This window comes from Linepithema humile, chromosome 6 (genome assembly GCF_040581485.1).
Source record: "Linepithema humile isolate Giens D197 chromosome 6, Lhum_UNIL_v1.0, whole genome shotgun sequence".
NCBI classification, from domain to species: domain Eukaryota; kingdom Metazoa; phylum Arthropoda; class Insecta; order Hymenoptera; family Formicidae; genus Linepithema; species Linepithema humile.
In genome coordinates this window covers 726964-750104 of record NC_090133.1, presented here as the reverse complement: position 1 = coordinate 750104, position 23141 = coordinate 726964, and the positions used below count along the sequence as shown (strand labels likewise).

General features: G+C 41.6%; 2 protein-coding genes and 2 long non-coding RNA genes across 8 annotated transcripts; 2 read left to right on the top strand and 2 right to left on the bottom strand.

The window, feature by feature from the left end:
- Positions 1-166: 166 nt before the first annotated feature.
- LOC105673165 (alpha-N-acetylgalactosaminidase) lies at positions 167-5794 on the top strand. Of its 5 annotated transcripts, XM_067357366.1 has the most exons (9): positions 2372-2706; positions 2865-3001; positions 3629-3790; positions 3881-4055; positions 4281-4455; positions 4540-4634; positions 4709-5068; positions 5259-5423; positions 5497-5794. In XM_067357366.1, the coding sequence occupies exons 3-9, from the start codon at positions 3630-3632 to the stop codon at positions 5674-5676; spliced, it is 1311 nt and encodes a 436-aa protein (XP_067213467.1). In that variant the 5' UTR covers positions 2372-2706; positions 2865-3001; position 3629; the 3' UTR covers positions 5677-5794. The 5 variants fall into 5 exon arrangements, with proteins under 5 accessions (XP_067213469.1, XP_012224021.2, XP_067213467.1 ...); XM_067357368.1 differs by lacking the exons at positions 2372-2706; positions 2865-3001 and adding an exon at positions 167-277; XM_012368598.2 differs by lacking the exons at positions 2372-2706; positions 2865-3001 and adding an exon at positions 1587-1805.
- A 2667-nt stretch (positions 5795-8461) lies between these two features.
- Positions 8462-13982, bottom strand: LOC105673171 (uncharacterized). Its single transcript, XR_001100924.2, has 3 exons — positions 13840-13982; positions 9900-10845; positions 8462-9814 (listed from the first exon to the last, which is right to left on the bottom strand). It is a non-coding gene; the product is annotated as an uncharacterized lncRNA (long non-coding RNA).
- Positions 10091-17845, top strand: fid (fire dancer). Its single transcript, XM_012368596.2, has 6 exons — positions 10091-10259; positions 10449-10552; positions 10677-10868; positions 10966-11111; positions 11247-11373; positions 11647-17845. Exons 1-6 carry the CDS (start codon positions 10091-10093, stop codon positions 15046-15048), a joined length of 4140 nt encoding a protein of 1379 aa, XP_012224019.1. The 3' UTR covers positions 15049-17845.
- A 1304-nt stretch (positions 17846-19149) lies between these two features.
- Positions 19150-22652, bottom strand: LOC105673169 (uncharacterized). Its single transcript, XR_001100922.2, has 3 exons — positions 21993-22652; positions 20173-20321; positions 19150-19405 (listed from the first exon to the last, which is right to left on the bottom strand). It is a non-coding gene; the product is annotated as an uncharacterized lncRNA (long non-coding RNA).
- Between the last annotated feature and the right edge of the window lie 489 nt (positions 22653-23141).

Here is a 23141-nt window from a genome sequence, read left to right as displayed (position 1 = left end):
CGCCCAAGTCAAATTTGCGTTATTAGAAAGAAACACAATAGTGTAAACTTTATCAGCAAAGATACGGCTATCGAATAGACAATGTCCGCGATAACACGGGGGAAAAAAACACGATTATGTGCAATCAAAACTGTCCAACAACACATAAACGCTCGCTTTTATTTATAGAAGGACATTTATAGAATAGACATATTTATCAGTTGCTTATAAAAGGCGCATATATCACGGCGCGCACAACAATAAAATAACACTCCCGCGCGACACATGGTGGAAAAAGGTATGTTATCTTCTTGAAATTGCTATACGTAAGAAAATTGATTGCGTATGAAAATAATTAATCGTTTAACACTGGTTGCGAGGAGTCAATTAGCCGCACGCTCACGTGCACCGTTTAATTCGCTAGATACAGTTTCTATTGTATGCGATTAAAAGACGCGCCAAGTTTCTCTGTGAAAGAAATAACTACCTAAAAACACATCGTTAAAAATTTGCACAGAATCTCTGAAAAATTTCTAACGAGACCCAAGTATTTTTTGACCGGGAAATCTCAAATCTTCTTTACCGTCGATTTTCCGCTATCTAAACTTTGCCGTTTGATTTCTCCTTTGGAAACGGTACAAATAAAACGGTAGAAGCGGTACCGAATGCAAATTGCACGCGCGATGCTGTAGCGTGATACTGGTCGCCAATTCCTCGGGACGAATGGAGCGTGGATGTAGATCATGCCAGGGTTACGATAGAGTTTAGAATGCAAACCGATGGAATTATTTCGTCGACCTCGACCCAGCGCGATTAGGACGCGGAGCTAATTCGGTGTCATTACGGTCAGTGGGTTTTTCTTCCTTTCTTTCTTTCTTTTTTTTAATTTCCCTTTCCTTTGAGGTAGAGAGCAGAATTAGTCTGGCAGAGAGACGCGAGCGTGTAAGAAATCAGACTCTCCATTCCGGGACGAAGGGAGAAAGGGGAAATTAGAAGGCGAGAAGCTGCGCTCTTTCATGTCTCTCTTCGCTAAGAAATGCGAGGGAGACAGGTGTCCGCATATTTTTAAAAAGATTTTCTACGATTATTTACACGCAATGTAAACTCTATCTCACGATTGATAAGATATATGGCGTTTGAATATAAAAAGTGTTTATTATGCAACCAATCTCTTTTCATTACGATTGTCTCAGATACGAAAAATAAAAACAAGCACTCTTATGTATTATTACATACATCAATATCACGACTTATCAGCAAACAGATGCGAGTATTGATATTATCAAGCTAGCAAGATTGTTTTTATGGATCTAAAAATCTAGAAACTCCAGAATTTATTTTACACAATATTGTTTCAAATTATGAGATTTGGCATATTTCATTCAACACTTTACGGAAAAGTTACATGACAATTTCTTGTGGTGTCCCAGAAAATCAAAGAACGTATAAGAAATTAATTATTCTGTAATTACCTCCGGTATCTTTCATCCTTTCGCCAGTACTAATGTACTCGAACGCGCAACAATTCTCAGCATAGTTCTCAAACGATCAGCAAAGCGTAATTTACGTTTCTCAATGTTGTTTTTTTTAGAATTATTAGAGAATGTGCGATTTAGTGTTGCAGCTATAACTCTCAAATCTTACTCTGATAACATACCTTCAATGTTCAACGGTCAAGTGCATGTGAGATAGAATCGATCGATTTATTGGGTGAGATTTCCTTGCGGCGGAGAGATGGTTGCATAAATAAAAGAATGCTGCGATGTTTTTTTCTTGTCTCAATGTGAACGTCAACCGCCGCTGCCGTTGCCCTTCTTTTTCTTAAGGTATCGACACATTCTCTTTTTTCTCTCTTTACTTCCTCCCTCTTCTCTTTCCTTTGCGTGGCGCAGAATGACGAGTAAGAAAGATCGCGAACCGGTTCACATCTATTCGGCTACTTTCTCGTCTTGCGACGCGACATGGTGCACGCACTATGCGGAAATAATTTGATACATGTTAGTCTTTTTTAGATAATAATAGTTATAATGAAAATAATATTGTGTTAATACTATGTTAGAAAGAAAAAGAGAGAGAGTAGCAATAGTGATTATACATTAATGATGATAGAGACGATAGTACCTTGCGCTTGCAACACGCCGTGCAAATAAAATTTAATTAAGACTCCGAAAGAAGCCAAACGGCTTTTGAGGCATCCTGTACGTAAGCACGATTGTCAGTTTGTAAGCAAGTTGATGATGTTGCTCTCTCCCACCCACCATATCCCTCCTTTTGCTTTGTAATATCTATCTCACTCAGCTCCTCTCGCTCTTTTAAACGAGCCGCCACGTCTCTGCACTTCCACAGCCAGGATGCTTTCATTTTTATCAGTAACGCGCCTAGAACGTCAATCAAATCGTATGAATCAGTATAAATCAGAACTTCGGCAGGATCGACATAGGGAAAAGGAATTTTAATTTTCTGTGCAACCGCGCGATTGTTTGGGCAGATGGCTTCTAAACCTTGGCTTTAGTTTACGCGTATGCATAAGTACTTAACAAGGCACCTTGAAGTATCAATTTAAAACGCGAAGGACGTATAATTTACGTTTAAATAAGCCAGTAAGCTTCGGAAATGCGTATTCGTAGTTTTTCCGTGAAGCAAACCGAAGCTTTCACAAAATAGAAAATCATAAAGCAAATTATAGAAACCGTGGTAAATTTTTTGCCAAAAATAGTGTTCTGAAAGGTAAATAATTATCAATTATTGTTTTCTAAAATTATTATAATTTAATTAAAAAATTAAAATTTCTATCAATATATTCTATAAATATTTTTTAATAATTTTAATAATTTTATTTCTTTCTTATTAAAGCATATTTTTATTTAAATTTATTATTTTTTAAGCATAAATGATTGCAAATCGCAACATACAAAAAAAAATTTACAAACAAAATAGGAAAATGAAATCAAGGAAATGACAACATATGACATATGACGGCAAGGGAATGACAGTTTTCAAACAGTTGACAAACTCAAACTATGTAATTAAACAGAATCAATAAAGATCAATTAATCAAACAGTGTAAAGAAGACTTAATCAAAACACGAGAGAAACGTGAAAATTTGTGCTCCGATTTCTTTATGATAAAAAAATGCTGAATTTTCCAAAATACTCCAAACAGAATCTAACCTATCATCTTGAGCCCTCCCTAACCTCTTTGCTCGGTTATATAGTGCGCATCGGTTCGTAATTATGCTCTCGTAACAGCATTCGGGTTGGGCTACGACGTCGTTCGTTCGTCGGTGGAGGTGCGGAGGCAGGCGCGGTGGTACAACACAAGTCAGCGACGGTGATCGCGCGTAAAAATGAAATGGGGCATTGGGTGAAAGTACTCGCGGCGACGGCGGCCGCGGCGGGCGAGCGAGTGAGCGAGTGAGAGAACTTGCCTCTTATATCAGATCAGTGCGGTAGGCGCGCCTCGTCACTACGTGCATCCGCGTCGCGTCACTTTACCTGGCCCAACGGCTCTCCTGATGACCTCTCCATCGACCGTCCTGTCACGGAAATTCCGCTCCGCTTTGCGTCTTCGGACTATGCTGCCGGCCGACCTGGTAGTTTCACCATATCCAACTCACTGATTGAGAGTAGCTTTGTTCCCTTTCTGCAGAATGCTGCGCAACCTGTGGATCCTTTGTGTTCTCCTGTCACTGGCCGTTCTGGTCCCAGCATTAGAGAATGGCTTGGCCAGAACACCTCCGATGGGCTGGTTAGCTTGGGAGAGATTTAGGTGCAACACTGATTGTAAAAATGATCCGGATAACTGCATAAGGTGAGTCCCAGCAACCTGGACATTGTACGGATGGAGTATTTAGTGTAAGTGCAGAGGGAATTACAGTGGTTGATTTTCTGTGCTTCACAGTGATCGTCTTTTCCGAACCATGACAGATATAGTGGTGGCTGAGGGGTATGCCGCGGTTGGTTATGAATACATTAACGTGGATGACTGCTGGCTGGAAAAAGAAAGAGATTTAAGTGGACAGCTTGTACCAGATAGAGAGCGCTTTCCATATGGCATAAAGAGTTTGGCAGATTATGTAATTTTGTGTTAATTGCTCTAAACATATTTAACTTTACTAATCCACTGTTTCAAAGCTTGTATATTTATATAACAGTGCTAATATTGAACTATATACATATATATTAAATATATAGTTTATTTTATTTATTATTTATTTATTCAGATTCATAATTTTCTTTTACATAAATTTTTCTCTCACCTCATAATACTTGATGAGAAAAAGCATTGTTTTGTTTATTAGGTCCATTCAAAAGGCCTAAAGTTTGGTATCTATGAAGACTATGGTAACTACACTTGCGCCGGCTACCCTGGTATACTGGGCTATTTGGACATAGATGCTGCTACATTTGCATCCTGGGACGTAGATTATGTCAAATTAGATGGGTGCTATTCACATCCTGCTGAAATGGATAGAGGTACAGTTATGGCTTATAAATAATTAATGAGTTTTCTCTTTTCTTAGTTGAATAAATATTATAATGATATGATACTTGTTAAAGGCTATCCTGAATTTGGTTTCCACTTAAATCAAACTGGGAAGCATATGATATATTCTTGCAGTTGGCCGGTTTACCAAATCTACGCTGGTATGCAGGTCAGTATGGATATATTTTTTCTGATCTACTTTTTCACGGCTATTTCTGATGTTTATCTGATTTTTTTTTTCAGCCGAATTACACAGCAATAGCGGAACATTGCAACCTGTGGCGTAATTTTGACGACATTCAAGACTCTTGGGCTAGTGTGGAGAGTATAATCGATTACTATGGTAACAACCAGGATGCAATCGTGTCCAATGCCGGTCCTGGACATTGGAATGACCCAGATATGTTGATCATCGGTAACTTTGGACTAAGCTACGAGCAGAGCAAAACGCAAATGGCGATTTGGGCTATACTGGCAGCGCCGTTGCTCATGTCTGTCGATCTCAGGACAATCAGGCCAGAGTACAAAGCTATCCTTCAAAACAAGAAGATTATCGCTGTGGATCAAGATTCGCTAGGCATTCAAGGTCGACGGATCTACAAAGTGAGTGTCAAAGTTAAATGTGTCAGTGTCTCAAGAACATAGTTAGAATTAGTGCGACAGTTATTATGAGTCAGTTGGCACGCAAGATTAATAACGCAGATTTAGTCCTGACACATATTAGTAATTGCTTCAGTAATATCATCGTAATATATTTCTCACAAAGTGATTCATCGACAACTTGCAATTGCAGCACAAAGGCATCGAAATTTGGGCGAGGCCCATCACACCAGTTTACCAAAATTACTATTCGTACGCGATTGCGTTCGTCAATCGGCGTACGGATGGCACACCGTCGGACGTTTCAGTGACGCTAAAAGAACTAGGTCTGCAGTACCCTGGGGGATATCGAGTGGAGGTTTGTACTGAAATAAATATGGTTTAAAGTGTCCGAGAAGATTTTGATTTATTGTAATCGTTCTACTTTTCAGGATTTGTACGAGGACGTGGATTATGGTATATTGACGCCGCAAACCAAGATTAAGGTCAAGGTGAACCCGTCGGGTGTAGTGATACTACGATGCAATTTAAACATAGACGACGTGTTTCGCTACTCGCCGTATTCGCCGTTAAATCAGGTTTACAAAGTTAGACAAAACTCATTTAATTAAATAATCGTACGTCTAAAGTATTACCGAATTTCTATCGGCATTTTTATATGCGCGTTATGTTCAATAATATTAATATATTATAAGACAAAATAGGAAATAAAGAATTTTATAAACTTTATTTGCGCATTTATCTAAAATTATAGTTTGTCTATATTTATACATTTGCGGTTCACTCTTCAGAGATTTTTATATTCGTAAGGCGTCATGACGATGCATGAGAATATTACAAGGGTATGTACAAGGGTACTAATCGACGCCTCCACATGTTTCTTATACAGAGTCTTTGCTGATAGACAAAAGGATTTGACAAAAGCAATATTTTCTCTGCTCAAATTTAACAAATCAAAATCTTTTTATTGGCTTATAACTTTAGAAATATATTTTACATTTTTGTCAAGAAAGAATTGTTTCCGTTTTTGGTGAGAAATGTTAAACCAGATATTTGTTTATAGTATATCTTTTTACGTACGCCTTTTGAAGCCTCTTTGACGCTTGCAACACGTCACTAGGACGCGCAAAGATATTATTAGCGTATCGAGGAGACCATTATAAATTCACTATAAGTGTCAAATACCACACGTTTTTCGCACACCTACCTACACCCACTTACCTACCTATCCTGCAGTTGGCACGAGAAACATATCTCTCTACACCCACTCCGTCTTCCGCCCATTCCTCCCTCTTGTGCCGCTATTAATGCGTCACGGCGACGCCCGCGTCGCGTCGCCTCGCGCGTGCTCCCTTTCAACCCTCCAGCGGAGCTACAGCCATTGTCGGAGGGTCGGTCGGTCGGCTCGATTCCTCGCGGAACGCGCTTCCATCGTGCGCGTGACGCACCCCTTCGTCGCGCGAGTATCCCGAGTGACAACTGAAACAAAGAGAAATGCGAGATTCGGCAGCGCGAGACAATGTGAAGGAAGCCCGTTCGTCGGCGCGATGAGACGCGAATATTTGCTCGATGTCGATTCCACGCGAGCAATACCAGCACCAGTACCAGCCGCCGACGCCGCCGCTGTCGCCGCTGCGCTGCTGCACCCTCTTGCCCCCACGGCGTGTCTCGCCATGAGCAGGAAGATTTCGCTTCTCTCATGACCCAGGTGAGCCTTGGAAGAAAAAAAGATTTTTTTTTTTTTAATAATAAAAGCATTCGAAATGCGCGACACGGAAGTACAACATCCTCATCGCTTCGTTTCCCCGCGAGACGCGCGACTAGCGACATGGCGGCCGTCGTCGTCGCCGGCCCGAACAGATTTGCGTAGGCGATCGTCTCTCACGGAGAAATTGATTTTGCTTATTCAGGGACTGCGGAAGATGCGGCCAGTTTTATATGATAAGCTTGATACGCTGTTATCAATACTGATATAAGGTAGCGCCGTGGTCAATAAAGTGCGCTGAGCGTTTCACACCGCTTCAACCGCGCGGTGCCTTCTGATCGTACGATGCAATTTGATTCCTCCAAATTTCCGGGTCTTTCCGCATCAAGAGTTTCTCAAGCTCTTTGATATTCCAGCGTTTCGATCTGCACGTTGGCAAGCGTCAAAATCAGCGTGAACCATCCTAGTCATTGACGTAGAGGTAGCTCGCATGAATGAATAATGGCGCCATATCGAATCGTTTTGAACGCGGTGACGCGTTTGGTGCTGTGTTACAGCCCGAGTCGATAATCCGCAGTTATTTGCGTTGATTACACGTGACCGCGAAATTCTATATCCGGCTGCTGAAATTTTACATCTTCCATTTTGGCGAAGTCCACCAGTCGAATCCCTGAAAAAATTCAATTCATGATTAGTTTTATCAAATTATTTAATATTATTAAAGGCTCAAAGATTCAAGATCACAGCTTCAATTAATAGATCCTACACATGTAATCAAGTTCCTAAATTTTTTTTAGGATTTTGAACCGAATATTGTTTAGAAATGCATTATATAAATTTTGTGTTTTCACATATTCTATTCCTTATCTGTTTTGCTCTCATGAATAATTTTATCCATTATCTATTCGACATTATAATTCATAAAGCCTATTTTTCTTCACTACTGTATTCTCATTGGAATAATTGACTTGATTTCATCATAGGTATCACATTATCATACATCAGATACATGTGAGCTAATAATTAGTTTCCTCATTCGCTTAATTAACACATAATCGGAATCAGTTAAAACTGCAGCGAGAAAGGCTTTGTGAATAGGTGTGGATCGAAATGATTAAAAATGCCACTGCAAATCGCTCGGAGCACTCTCTATCATATTTCGTATGTAGGGCGGTGCAGATAAATCGATACGCGGCATTTTCATTCATGGCTGCCTCTCTCACGGTTGGCACATTGCCGTTGCTCTACGTACCACCCACGCTGTCGAGACCACTACACTTACAACTCGCTCGTTACGTAGTGCGTAGTCCAACCGCGGCACAGTGGTTCTCCGTTTCGTCACGTCGCAAACGCACACGTCGCGTGTCGAGCGATAATAAATATTCATTATATAAATCTCGTGCAATTTTAACTTCAAATATTTAAGCATTTGCGATATCAAATATATGTTAATTGCACCGAATCGATCAATCGCGTACTACAAATAGTGATAAGCGAGGCAAATGTTTAAATTAAAAAAAAGTGACAAACAATTGTATCGTCACTCTGATATCCTGTTCCTCCTTTTTATTTAAATAATAAAAAATTGAGTTAAACAGATGTCCCGTTAATCTAACGCTGACGCAGCCGGTCCTTAGTCCTTGAAGAGACGGGCGACGTTTCGTGATGCAAGCACTGTATGCATTTCACCGTCTATTTATAAATCGTTGTTATTAATGACGTATAGACAAGTCTCTTTCGTCTTCATGCACGATACAGGCGCATAATAGACTGCGATAATTCAGTCGTTCGAATTGATTGAAATGCGATAGATATGTACATTCTATGCGTTATTTTTAAGCGTATAATCAAACAATTTCAAGGCTTAAAAGTTTTAAAAATCTATAAATCCAAGGAAAGACATTCTAATATATAAACGTATGAAAGCTCAAAGATTGAAAAGTCATGCTTCTGTAGTTTCCGTTCAGTCTTGAAAGGAGGTTCTCCTTGAAATTTTTTGAAAATTTATAATAATTGCACGAGGTGCACGTCACCACTGCACCGTCGCATCCTTGGAAGCAACAGCGCGTACATCGATATTACGTCCGTCTGTCCGTCCGTTTGCGTCCAGTTGACGGTTGACATTAGCCGTCGGGCACGAGGCATCTGGTGGCATCCTTAAATTAGTTAAACTAGTGCACCGGGAGACTAACCCAGTTATGCGAAAAGAGGTATCGAATAAATTCACCGCGCAGCCGCGTATCGGCCGCGAACGACTATATGCACACATATATCCGGCCTGTTCGCTCGTCCCGCGCGCGCACGTGCGACAGAAACGCAGAGTACGACGACGAACGGGGATTGCGGACTAGCGGAGGGGTGCGGGTACACTGCTCTTTGAAGTCGGTCCACCTGCCTCCGTCGGTGTCTACCACAGCACACAATGCGGGGGTGGCGGCGGCGCGAGTGGAGAGCAGCCCTCGCGCCAGGCGGATTTTCCGCTCGATGACGTTCGCCAAAGGATCTATTTAAAAGATCGCGGTGGCGTCTGCTCGATTGACGACCGCGATTTTTGACTTTCGAGCCCTCCTCTCTTTGACGCGCTGCGGCCCGGTGTGTTCCGGTCATCGAGTTCACCTCGAACGTCAGAAGACGTTCTCGCGTCGATTCCGGAAAGTCCTTCTCCATGGAAAAGAGCGTCGTCAATCTCATGACGTTTCTGGATGTCTGCCAACTCTACCTGCACACGAAAAAGAAATCGCGGAACCTCTGCACGCTCTGGGCGATCGTGACGTTTATCCGCACGGAGGACACCGGCGATTTCCTGCGATGGTGCCGCGTGTATACGGTGCCCCGTTTGCGGTACCGCTCGGATCGCGTCAAGACCGCGGAGAGTGCGGAAAAATTAAGGCCCGACAAGCTGATACTCAGACTGCTGCAGGAGCTGTTCTACTGCGGATGCCTGCCACCTTGCGAGATCGGTCTATGAGCAAAGATGTGACGTGCGTTACAGAGTGCCAAATAAACGAGTGTAGAATACACGGCGGTCCTTCAATTTTGCTAATCTAGAAAATAGAAAAAGTTAACACTCACTCGACAAGTTTTACAATATTCGTGGTTTATAGTTAAAAGATCTTTGTAAATCCGTACCTGTGTGTGTGTGTGTGTGTGAATATCTCAATATCCCGCTAGATTCTGTTTGATCGAATCATAATCTTCGAGCGCTTTTAATCTTGCAACACCTGACACCTTTCTCAGCTTTACAATTTAGAGAGATAACAATTTCTGTGTAGTATCGCGAGCGCACATGTGGACGAGGATAAATCATCTTAGCGAGAGGGATGTCTGAGAGCGACGGAGAGCATGCAGCTCGCTCGGTGGCCTTAGAGCAAGCCTACGTCCATGAAGTATACGAGCAATGCGCCGAGAAGACTACGCAAAGTAAACACTGGCCACGAGTATATCAGTTTCTTCAAGAGCTCGAACCGGGTGCCCTGGTGTGCGATATCGGTTAGTGTGAAAAGTACACGAGATGTCTTTTCTTTCTCAAGTAAGCAGCGATCTTATCGATTGTGCGACGGGCGCGTTATTCTCACAACTAATTTGTCGCGTGGGTAGCACAGTTAGTCCAAGTTTGCGCTCCGCATACGCTACAATGTTATATTGTGTCTGCATTTACATTATATCTGCATCATCTAGGTTGCGGCAATGGAAAATATCTCAGCGTCAATCATAGCATCTTTAAAATAGGGGTAGACCGATGCAAGCGTTTCACGGACATCGCGCGCGAGAAGGAAAACGAGGTATATCACACGAATCAATCACGTTCTTACATCAATGTACTTTTTGTTGCGCGAGACAATTCAATTATCACCGCGTTAATAGAGGTGAGATATTCTACTTACGGAACTTTCCGCTTGCGATAAGGTTTTGATTTGCGACAATCTGGCCCTACCGTTCCGAGAAGAGAGCTTCGATGCGGTGCTGTCGATCGCCGTGGTGCACCACTTCGCCACCACGGAGAGAAGGGTGCACGCGTTGAAGGAACTGGCGCGGGTCCTCAGGATTGGAGGTCGGCTCGTTATATCCGTTTGGGCTATGGAACAAAAGCATCGAAAAGTGAGGAAAAAAAAAAACATTATTCTCTTTCGGCATTTTGGAGTAACAATTTTTTCACAGTTATTTAAATTTATCGAATTATATTCCAATTTCGCAGTTTGAATCGCAAGATGTTTTAATACCGTGGCCAAAATCGTATTGCATGAGCGCGGCGTCGGATGGATCGAAGCATTCGGATGTATCGGACAGTAATGAGAAGCGAGATGACAGCGTCACTCAAAAATATCCCTCGTCCTTCAAAAGGTGAGTTTCCCCGACGCAAAATAATAAATGCTACACGGTTAATTGTTCGCTTTCGCTCCTGATTTTTGCGTTTTTGCAATTTCCCGTGAACCATCGTATATAGGTCATAGCTGTCACCTGGTTTCTCGTTTCCAGAAATAGCCAACGAAAATGCAAAAGCAAGAGTTATTGGATCGATCCGATATTCAGCCTGTCACCATCCACCAGCAGCCTCTCCAGCCCGAACGAGACCTGTTATAGCTGTTTCCGGCGAGCTTTACAGGTAATCAGATATACCACGAGAGGGAGAGAGAGAGAGAAAGATTCTCTCATCTCGTTACATAAATAAAGCACTTTAAACTCAAACAATTGGGCAAAAATCACAGTTAAATGTCAAAGGTTATTCAATTAAATTTCTACTCTTGGTTACTGTTTTTCTAAAGATAAAAAAATCAATTTTCTCTTTTTCTATCGCTCTTCGGACATCTGCAATAATCTATTGTATTGTCGAATTAATCATCACAATTGGCAAGTTTATATGATTTTTTTCCTCTAGAAATTAGCGAGGAGCAGACGCGGAGGCGGCGGTCGCGCATGGCTCCCCGGCAGTTGGCAGAGTAGTAGCAAGAGTCGACGGCACTACGATCCCGAAGACATGACCGACGTCGACGAGCTGCCGATCGAGTTGCGTCGCGTGGAGACAACGCACACGCTGTCGATGACGAATAAGAACTCTGCGGACACGCTGAGCATCAAGTCGAAGAGTCTGGGTGATATCTTGGAAATCGAGCGGCTCGATTTGGTGCGCTCGCGCTCCAGTATTCCGGGCTTCTGCTCGACGTCCGAATTGATCCTGGACGAACGATCGGTCTCGTCATCGTCGAGCGGCTCGAAACCGCGGCTGGTGAAGCAGAAGTCGTACGTGGAAGAAGCCGGTTTGGAGGATCCCGAGGACACTGCCATTGAAAACCTGATCAACAGTCTGCCGGACTTTCCTTGCCGTCAGTCGCGCAAACGCAACGTGCCGTTGAAGCAGAGTTCGATGAACGAGGAGCTGATGTCAGCGGAGCGGCTGGAGGAGAAGGAGCGAGTGCGCCGAAACATCATGAAACAAGCGTCACTGAACGAGGAGCTCATCTGCAAGTGGCGAACATTCGAAGCGCTTAAGGACTCGATCAGTCCGGTGAACGCCGGCCGGCGTTTTCAGCTGCTAAAGAACGGATTCACCAGCAAGATCAGACGATCCACCACGAACATCGAGAAAGTCTCCGGCATGTCTATCAAGAACGGCTTCGTGCGGATGCTGCAGGGATGGAAGTCCAGCGAGAACGAATCGGCGTTCGCCGATGCGGCGACAGAATCGGCAGAAACGACGACGAAGACGAAACCGGTGGACGGCAAGACGCAGCAGCCGCCGGTGACGGTGGTGAAACGTAGCATCGAGGGCGTTGAGCGCCGTCTTTCGCGCGAGGACGGCTCGGATTCGTCCAAGGACAGCAGCCTGCAAAGCGACACCAGCGTGGACTCCGAGGACAGCATCGCGTCGGTGATTTTTGTGCCGAAGCAGGACAGCATCGTCTCTCCGGCGCCGTTGCCGTCAGCGCCGACGTTGTCATCATCGTCGTCGGTCGAGGCTCCTTCCACACCGCGACCGGCGGCACTGCAGCTCGGCACGATGTCGGCACCGCCGTCGCCGCGCGTTAAACAGCCACCGGACGGCAATCAATCCTCCAGATTCAAGTTGATCAGCGTGTCACCGTTATTAAAGCAGCAACCTACGAATACAAATATAAATACTCGTTTCGCTGACAACTCGGTTAGACCTGACGGGGAAACGGAGAACACCGAGAACACCTTGCAGACGCCGGTGTCGCGAGGACTCGATCTGATATCGGAACCGACGCCGGAGCCCAATGGAGCGGAGCTGGACACCGCGCCGCTGATACGTGCCTTCAACGGTGTCATCAAGATGTCAGGTGGTCGCGAGCCGATCGTGAGCGAGGACGACCAGAATCGGAAGGCCAGGCTGAATCAAATCAAGGAGCTGCTTATAGCAAAGCCGGGCTTCGCGATGCGCACTAGATCGCCGTTTCCGTTGGTCAGGCGCGCCTCGACCGCGGCCTCGGGTCGTCTGGAGTCCGTCACGAGGATTCTGCCGCGTCTTTTGTCTCTGGAACTGTTCAATCCGGAGACTGACGATCTAGACAGCGATTCCAGCGGTGTCTCGTCGCCGGAATCGGTCGGTTCGGTGATCAGCGTCACGTCGGACGAAAGATACATCGCAAAAAAGCAGGCTGAGAAGAAAAACAACACGCAGGTGGTCGAAAAAGTTTCCAAGTCGGAGAAGACGAAGGAAACTGAAAATATACGCGACAACGAATCATCGAGTCTTGGAAGCACAGCGATGCTCGAGGACACACCGTGCGATCCTCCGCATGACATTTCGTCCGCAACTTCGGAAGATGACGTGCTGCTCGCGAACGCCGAAATGATGCACACCGCTTCGCAAGATGATCCGCGACCCGACATCGCGATCTGTCCCACGCCGCGCATTTTTCTCGATAACGAAAAAACCATCTCCACGCAGTCTATGAGGCTTCTGGAGGCCGCCGCTAACGTGGCAAGCTCGTTGGAAGATGCCGTGGGGACCGCGATTCAACACAACACTCAAGTAGAATTTTCACAGATCGCCCAACGGCGGAACAACGATAGCGTCTGGCCTCGGTCGAGCGTGCGCGCGCGATCATACCTGAAGCAGGATCGGAAGTCCGCCTCTGTGGATCTGGGTGGCTTCGTCGATGAATCGAGTAGCGATCTCATGCGAGACATCAGTCGGTACTGCCAGAAGTCGTTCGATTTCCTCGAGCTGCGCCAGACGTCGAGGACGTCATCGTCGTTGGATGTGGCAAGCAGCAACTTGACGACGGAATCGGATGCCGTTCGGACCTGTAATTGGAATGAATACAATCAAGTGCCGGAAGAGACTTCATGGGTCGTGAATAAAGCGTACGATGGAAGCGGACATGACGGGTTGAATACAGTGCAACCCGAGCTGACACTCGAATCGAAAACCCCTAGCGAAAACCATGCCGTATCCGAGTTATCGAAATATGAAGTTGAGCTCGAAGCCGAGACTGAAACTAGATTTATTTCCAAATACGACGAGACGTTCAGACTCAACCTCGAAGAGAAATCAAAAGCTAAATTCGACCTTATAACCAGATTAAATCCCGAATCTAAGAGTAGTTTGACAGGCCAAGGAACGCTTATCAATCCTGAAAACACGCTCAACTTGCGACCCGTTGTAGAGTCAAAACTCCACGTCGAGCAAGAGCAACGTCGCGCCAACGCTCCGCCGCTGTTGCGCAACAACTCGGACGACACGCTGGACTTCGTGATGGTGTCGAAGACGGGCGAGTTTGAGTGCGAAGACGATGTGGGCGCTGCGAAGTGGTGCTCTTCGCAAGGCGGTCTGTCGATGGACTCGAGCGACGTGGGCGATTCTCTGATGGAGAACACGACGGCGAGCCTGAGCGATGGCAGCCGGACGGAGTCGACAGCGAGGCTGTTCACCGGCAGCACAATGTCCTTGGTGTCGAATCCGAACCACGCGCAGAACAATCCTCGATGCACGACGGAGCGACGAAAATTGCAGGAACGCGGCCGATCATTGGACGAGACGTCGAGACGGGAAGCGAGAAGACGGGACGACGCCGCGGACTGCTTAGTCACCACAAGCACAACCGGTACTCTGAGCAACGCCTCGTCCCAGGAATCGTTGCCTTCCGATCGCGGCGGCGGCTCCATCACGTATCACCAGTATTACCACGTCTTTCGGGAGGGCGAGCTGGACCAGCTAATCAACAAGTACGTCGAGAATCTGCATATCATCTCATCGTATTACGACCACGCCAGCTGGTGCGTCGTCGCGGAGAAAGTGCAGGTTTGGACTATATGACTTGGAATACGGATCATCGTGTGAAGGACCAACGGCTGTGGCGCGTTATACAATGGGCCGCGACCGGGACGTTACCGTCTTCGCCAACCTGTATGTGTCGAGGCAACATGTCAGCCAGAAGGGATCAATTAGGTTTCAACTTTATGAAAAATCGCATCTGCTTAATTTCACGAGCTTTCAATCGAGAATAGTTCCTGATCTACGACGAACTGCTTCGAGGAAGCGAATTGCAAATCTAAGAAATTAAATATATATTTCTAAATCTTTTCATTTTTAATGTTTCACCATTTACGCACTATTTAGGCTTTGAATTAGAAAAATGCGTTGGAGGATTCTTATATACTTTCGAGGTAAAAGTACTGATCCCTTTTTTGAAACACGCAGTACACTCCGGTGGATGGGCTAAGTGCGCGGAGAACTTCGCTTCGAGAGTGCGAGGTGTACGACTCTAAATCCATGGATCTAATAATGAGTCCAAGAATCTTAGAATTCAGGGGTCCAAGAATCCAAGGATTTAAAGGCTCAAGAGGATTTCATAATAATCTGAGTATCTAAGATCTAAAATAATTCACGAGTTGACTTTCTAACGATCCGTTCTTGAAAACTCTGCGACGATCTATATCGCTATTGAAAAATATCGCTTTGTGCTCGTTAAACATTCCTTTCACATTTGTCTTATCGTGAAAAGATTTCTCTGTCCGTGACGTCACTAAAATAATATATATCAAAATATAAGTCTAAACTGACAGAAATGAGATTAATAATATAAATAAATCAATAATTGAGAAATTTATATCTTGACGAAATATCGAACAATAAAACAGAACACGTTTTAATAGTAAATCATTATTAAAATGTTTCTTTCGATCGATTTTCTTATCGATTACTGTTACGATATTTTTAATTTTTATATCTGACTCGTTCAGTTCTATCTTTATTTCGGTGACGTTTTGGACTATCCATTTCACTTATCGCACATCTCAGAACAACGATCGCGGGAAGTACAACTCTTCGAGGGCACGCCGAAGAGAGATGATGAGAATATTTATTGGAAATATTTTTTTTTTTTTTTTTTTTTTTTTTTTTTTTTTTTTTTTTTGAATGGTTATGCGATCTCAACGTTAGCGTAAAAATTGAGAGACGGCAATCGGCTCCCGGCTATGGAGCGTATTTTCTAGCTTCTCGAGAAACCGACAATATCCGAACGCTTGAATGTAGATATATCTCAATAATGCGAACATTCCACTTCCAAAAATGTATACATGCATACGTTTACACAGGCGTACATGAATATTAGGATGTCTTTTATTTGAAGCAATTTTTTTTCCACGATGATTCATACGTCGACATTTCAGATTCGTGTGGGCATTATATTAACATTAATTTAATTAATTAATTAATTAAAATCGGCAATAAACATAGACAAATGCAACAAGAAAATTAACAAACATTTCGGATTTATGTGATTCATTAAAAAAAGTAATGATTTATCAAAAATAGAAAACAATGACGTTTTCAGTATTTGAACATAAGCGACTAAAGGACATTCTAATATATATATATACGTATAGATATATACACACATACATGATACATATTTATTATTATACATATATATATATACATATATATATGTATATATATATTAGAATATAAGGATTCAAGGATCCAATAATCTGATAATTAAAGGCTTATATTCTTGGATTTTTTTGTCTAAAGACTTTTAATTTCTTAGATCCTTGAATTTTTTCACATTGCAGAACACTTGTATTACTAACCTCCTTGAGTATCTTTCCCGAGTATTCTACCGATATGAGTTCCTTGAGTATCCATGTCCTTGGAAATCCTCACTTTTCCCGCAATTGTATTTTAATCCTTTAATCCCTGAACATTTAGTCTTAATGGTCACCAGATTTGTGATTCTTCTAATCCTACAATATACAAAACGTTGTTATATATTTGAAAAAATTAAACAATTCGTACAATACAATATTCAGTGATTGAAGATCCAAGGGTCCAAGGATCTGTTTACAATACGTATACTCACACATCATATAGAGGATATAAATGTAATCTAAGCTTCGTTATTTTTATGATCTTAATTAATTGTTCGCCTGTAGTTGTGAATGAAGTTTTTATCGCGACTCTTTAACCAGTATATAAAAATTCAATTATTTTGCTTTAGAAACAGGCAGGATATTTATAACTTTTTATGTAAACGCGATAGAAGAACGATTCTGTCGCTTATATCAAAATTGATAACATATTTGTATTTAGATTACACATTAAAATTAAGATTTGTCAAGTCATAAAATGGGAGATGAATATATTACACATTGTGTTATAAATATTACATATTATTAAGAATTTAAAGAAAATGAGTGAAATTTGTCCTCGGTTTTTGCGAAACAGTATACTAAAGAGAAAAGAAAAAAGAAAGCACTACTGGTTAAAGGGTGATTCGTTCGATTGAAAGGAATAAATTGCTATTCCGTTTTCGAAGACCCGTTCAGTTAGTTAAACACGTTTAACAAGTAGCCAACGATGTTCTTTTCTAATTTATGGAACTTCATATTCAATTCGAAGGAGAAAAGGTGAAGTGCGTGCATGAATGCGTGATGCGTGAAAGAGAGAGAGAAAGAAAGAGAGAATGAGAAGGAAGACAAGGAAAGAGCGAAAGTGAGAGCAGATTGACCAACGCGGAAGATGTAATATCAAAACAGGTGTAAATATGTAAAATAAAGTGTTCCTGACGTAAACGCACAGAAAATCGTCAGAAGATAGTTGATAAGCGGTATTTTCGGATGAAAATTTCTGTCTGATCCTCTGTTCTTCGTCCTGGTAACGGCTATAACGGTAATAACAAGCTTACCAATTCACGGATAATGACAAGTTAATTGAAGGTTATTTTTATTATGGCAGCATTGAGAAATATCAGCCATTATTTATCTATTGATAATGATGGAATCGATATTAACAGTATTGACTATCGATAATGTCAGAAATAACATTAACTTCGCTATTTATTTATCGTCGGCACCTATAATTTCTATATTTACAACTTAAAACTGATTGTAAAATTATTTAGTAAAGTGACGGATTTTGCAATTCTCTCTTTTATTGCAGTTCTATTTTGTTTTCAAAGAGATGATTGCTAATAAAAGTAAAGACGACGAATATCTTGAAAATGTTTGACAATGTTTATTAAGTATTCCGTCAGGAGTGATCAGTAAGAAAAGAATAAGGTAGGTATTTACGAAGGCAAAACAGACATTTAAAGATCATAAAAGTAGCGATTTTATATATGTATCATAATATTTATTGAAAAAAATAGATAGAACGAAGACTAGCAATAATCATTTTTCGGCTTCAAATAAACGTTGGTGTAAAACTTAGATATTTCATGTACGCATTACACAATATACGCACACCTATAATTTATAGGTTAGATTCCTTGTTTATTAAACATTTTAGATGCTAATTATTTTAAACTCTTTGTTATGTTCGCTGCTCAGCGAGTCCTGCAAACGGACGAAAGTCCCACCGACCCGACTCTATGCGCTCACGGCCGATGAAGACTTCATCCGGACGCATCGCTCGCTCGGAAGAGCGTCGTTGCCTCATCATTGAATCTGAGATGCGACGATCCAGTGATATTGAGTCACTCGATTACTTCTGAGAACCCTTATTCTGGCTCACAAAACTAGAAGTCAGGGCTCTGCTTTGAACGCAGACAATCTTGAACCGGTATTGAGTTTCTAATTCTAATTGTAGCCTAGCTATCTGCAGAAAGTAATGTGAGATGGATAGATAAATTATAAAACATTAATTCTCTCTCTTTCTCTCTCATTTTTCTCTTTTTTGAAAGAAAATAAAAACTAAAAATAAATTTGAAAAAAGTTACAGTTTAAAAGATTAGATGCAGATTCAAAATGAAATTTATTTTTATCAAATTAGAAATTTTTTCTCAAATTATGTATTATTCTCAGCGTTTATCGTGAAATAAACTTAAATTCTTCAAGTCTTAGAGAGAAGAAAAGAAAGAGAAAGATAGTAATAACATTTTGATTCATACATGACAAAAATATAATCAAGAGATCGCACTTTTTTGTAGATATATTCTATTGATCAACCTCTCATTTCCTATTAAGGAATTGCGTACATTCTTGGTGGACTTTCAATTGAAAATATGCGGGTTATCGTGGTTCAGGATTCTGTGGAATGCACAGTGGTCGCTATACTGCACAGGTGTAACCCATCAGGTGATGTCACCATGCACACCCGAGCATTCGCGATCGAGCAGTCTTACGATTCATTGTGATTGAATGAGCAGCACATCGCGTGTCTTTCATTTTTTCTGAAAAGAAAAATTAATACAAGAGCATATTGAATTTGTTCTTTTTAGTCGCATTCTTACATTCAATATGCAATAAAAACTATTCAAAGTATCCATTAAAGAAGAAAAACCACAGAAAAACATGAGTTAAATATTACAATACACAATAACAAATATAATAAAATTATTGTAGGGAGAGAGAGAGAGAGAGAAATAATTTTTTACGCGCATGACATGCAAAAGACAATTTATGAAAATCAAATCGGTTGTCAGCCAAAATCGGCATGTCATGTCTAGCAGTGCCGTCCGTCTCCATACATTAACGCGAGTCTGTCAGAAATTCGCGTATTACGTAAATCCGTGCACGATCCCGCGTGTACACAGGGGCCAATTAACTGCTGGCATTTTTATCGCACCGTCACGGTTCAACGGAGGAAGCAACCAGTCGTCGCGACAGTCTCCGAGACACGCGTCTCGATACTCCGAAAATTGCATGAATGGAATCGCATTGATTCACGCGATATTCATTAGTTTCTGTTAAAATTGGTACAGTAGACTGCGTGATATGTTGCAAAAATTTTTAATATCAAAGAATTGAAAAAAATTAATTAAGATTAAACAGAATGGAACGAAAGTCCGAGTAGAAGTTAAATCAAACAAAATTAGCAGCAATCATATACGTTTGTGCGAATGTAGTAAAGATGAATTACTGCACTGTACAATATCTTAACGTAACGCGTTTTATTGTCAAAAGGTATATAGATATGTATACAGACAAAGTATGTTACTTAGGCGAGAAGGCGTCGGAAGGCGTTCTGACTCGCGCGATGTATTTCCGTCGATGAACTCCAGTTCGCGAGTCATTCTTCACAGAGAGAAAGAATGAGATACACAAATGAACTTTGTCCTGATCCTTCATTAGTTGCGGCAGGATATTCTACAATTAAAGGAGCATGAAAAACGTCGCGAGATCTCATGAAAGAAAATATAAGCAAAAACGCGCTATTTTTCACAAGTAAAAATAATCAAGTTAGTTAAAAAAAAGAGTCTTTTTGAAATAAATAAGTATAGATTTGATATTCATTTATCTCAAATTTAATTAATTTAATAAAATATATTAGACTTAGCACCAAGAACATTAGTTCTATTTGAACACAGGCAAAAGCACTTTGTTTTACATCTGAAATATCTTTATTGTGAGAAACAAAAAGTAGACAAGTTCAAAAGGATTAATGTGATAGCGAATTTACCAGAAATTTACATATTTATTTCGGCTTGACGGAAAAAAAATGACGTGACAAACATCTGTATAAGATCTCGTGTATTGAGACAAGTGGTTGCCAATTTTGGCACGCAGTCACATAATGCCGAGATTAAATTATTGCCTTCCTGAATTTTTCAAAGTTTCTTTGCGCGCAGGATGTGCGCCGAAGCATGAAGTTTTCTTATTATCGGTCACAATTTTTCCGATGCTTTTTGATAGTATGACAGTGTAATATAAAAATAACACATATTCTTCATGCTTTTTTCGTAGATTTTCTTGCTCGCGAAATTATAGATTCGCGATCGAAGAAGAATCGATCAAGACTCGATTCTGAAGCAAATTCATCCATTTACACTAATTGAATCATTAATTGTTTGCGCGAACGTCACAATCAAAATTCACGCAGTTTCCTCATGTGAAAAGTACGATAATAATTACGCGCCAAATTTAATGTCTACTTGATTCTTGTATTTACTTTACACTTTTTTGTACCAAAATGATCTCAATCGATCGAATGTCATCTGATTCCAATTTTTATGTACCGCTAATGTTGAATTAGTTATCGTCTGAAATTCTATCCGGCTGAGACTGTTCAATGCTAAACATGCTCGTCTAATTCTCGATGCCGGTGATAACACCACAATGATAACGCTGTATTATTATTTACATAAATGAACGGATATAGCTGTAGTCTAAAAGTAAGCATTTTAATGAATCATGCATTATGATAAAGAAGTGCTGCAATTCTCGGTAACGTTGTTATAAAAATCATCGCATTAATTCTCTATATCCACCATTAAATTTGCAATTACAAAACTAATTATAAAATTTGCTTAAAATTAAATATGGATTTGTAGAGCAATGGTTGTAAACTTATTCCCGCTTGTAAAAACTGTAGACGAAAAAATGGCATGACGTGGATCGACGGTAAAACGGTAAAAGATAAATTGGAAACGGATTGAGAATCACGTTGAGAGGAACTTTATTTGTTAAATAATTTATTTGGTGGATGGCAATGATAAAAAATTAATTTGTCGATCTCGAGAATTTTATTTGGCCGTTTCTCACGTCGTTCGGATTTCGACCCGGAATCGTCGTCTAAATTCGCAATATCGGTTTTTCGCGTATCTCCATCGAGATGAGATGAGGAGTAGGAGCAAAACAATCAAAGTCTCTTTTTCGACTACACTTTGTTACAAACTTTAGTTTCAAACTTTATAGAATTTAATAATATGTAGAGCGTTTAAAACTAATTTCTAGTCTCATTTCTTTTTTCTTTTTTTTCAAGTTAAGGTTGCACTTTTGTGACTACGTATAAGTAAATTAGTTTTCAAACGTGATTACCTAACATTGAGTTTGTTCTACTCCACTGCTTTTCTGTTATTCCATTTGCTAATTTAATTAGATTTACTTCGTTTGTTCCATTTATTTAATAACTGATTTAAGATTGCACTTGATTAAACAATCGCCTAAGAGTTCACCGTTAAATGTATTATCAACGGTACTGAGAGAGTATGGTACCAGTATCGAAAATCAATCACATTTATCGTTAAACGCAACCACCTTCTATAATTCCGTTCGAGAGTTATTTGTTATTATTTTATTATTATTATTATTATTCCACTGAGCCGCCCGATTCGATTGGTTCGATTTGTCGACGTCGATCCTCGGGATTACTAGTATCGCGAACCGTAAGGCATACCGGAATCAATAAGTAGGTCACTGTCATATGGTCGACGGTGTCTGGCCGGCGCGGCTCGACGACCGGTAGCGTTCTGCTCGACTCGGAATCACAAGAAACGAATCGACCGGAGAACTCGAAAGAAGTCGACGACACGGCGAACTGGAAGGAACTGGCCCCACGACGAAACGGGGCGCCGTCGGCTCCTGTCGGCTCGGCTGAGGCTCTCGGGCTGTCGGGCTCCTTCCTCCTCTTGCTGCTGTTGCCGATTCGCGATCATTGCCGACGTCATCGTATGCGATTATCGCTGCCGCCACCACCTCCGCTGCCCCGTCGTATGACGTCATCCGCGAATGCCGGATGCTGTCATCGTGTTCGGGATTGCTCCGAGATGGGATCTCAAAGCGCGCGAATCACTCCGAAAGAGGTTCGATCCGATTTTTGTCGGATTCGTACACAACGCGCGAATTTTTTTTTTTCTTACGAAATCTTAAAATCATTATTTGTGTTATTGAAGGCATAATTATTGGAGCATTGAATTTTTAATCATGAAAAAATTTAATCAATTGCGTACACCATTATATAATTTTTATATTTTTGTAGCGTGCAAAGCTGAGGAAAGCTGAGGAAAACTGAGGAAAACTGAAGTCTGCAAACGTGCAATCGCGATTCGGCACGATCACTTGGAGGAGGATTTCCTAGCGCTGGGTCATCGCATCCTCCTATCGTAAATGGAAGAAGGAGGAGGAGGTTGACGCATCGCGACCTCCTCAAGGTAAACCCGCGTGCCATCTTCGGGCACGAGAGCTCGT

Coding starts and splice junctions, on each gene's coding strand:
- LOC105673165 (XM_067357368.1), top strand. CDS start 3,630: ATGCTGCGCAACCTGTGGATCCTTTGTGTTCTCCTGTCACTGGCCGTT. Junction 4,056..4,280: donor TAAAGAGTTTGGCAGATTAT/GTAATTTTGTGT, acceptor TTTGTTTATTAG/GTCCATTCAAAAGGCCTAAA. Junction 4,456..4,539: donor TCCTGCTGAAATGGATAGAG/GTACAGTTATGG, acceptor TACTTGTTAAAG/GCTATCCTGAATTTGGTTTC.
- fid (XM_012368596.2), top strand. CDS start 10,091: ATGTCTGAGAGCGACGGAGAGCATGCAGCTCGCTCGGTGGCCTTAGAG. Junction 10,553..10,676: donor CGCGCGAGAAGGAAAACGAG/GTATATCACACG, acceptor GCTTGCGATAAG/GTTTTGATTTGCGACAATCT. Junction 11,112..11,246: donor TATCCCTCGTCCTTCAAAAG/GTGAGTTTCCCC, acceptor TCTCGTTTCCAG/AAATAGCCAACGAAAATGCA.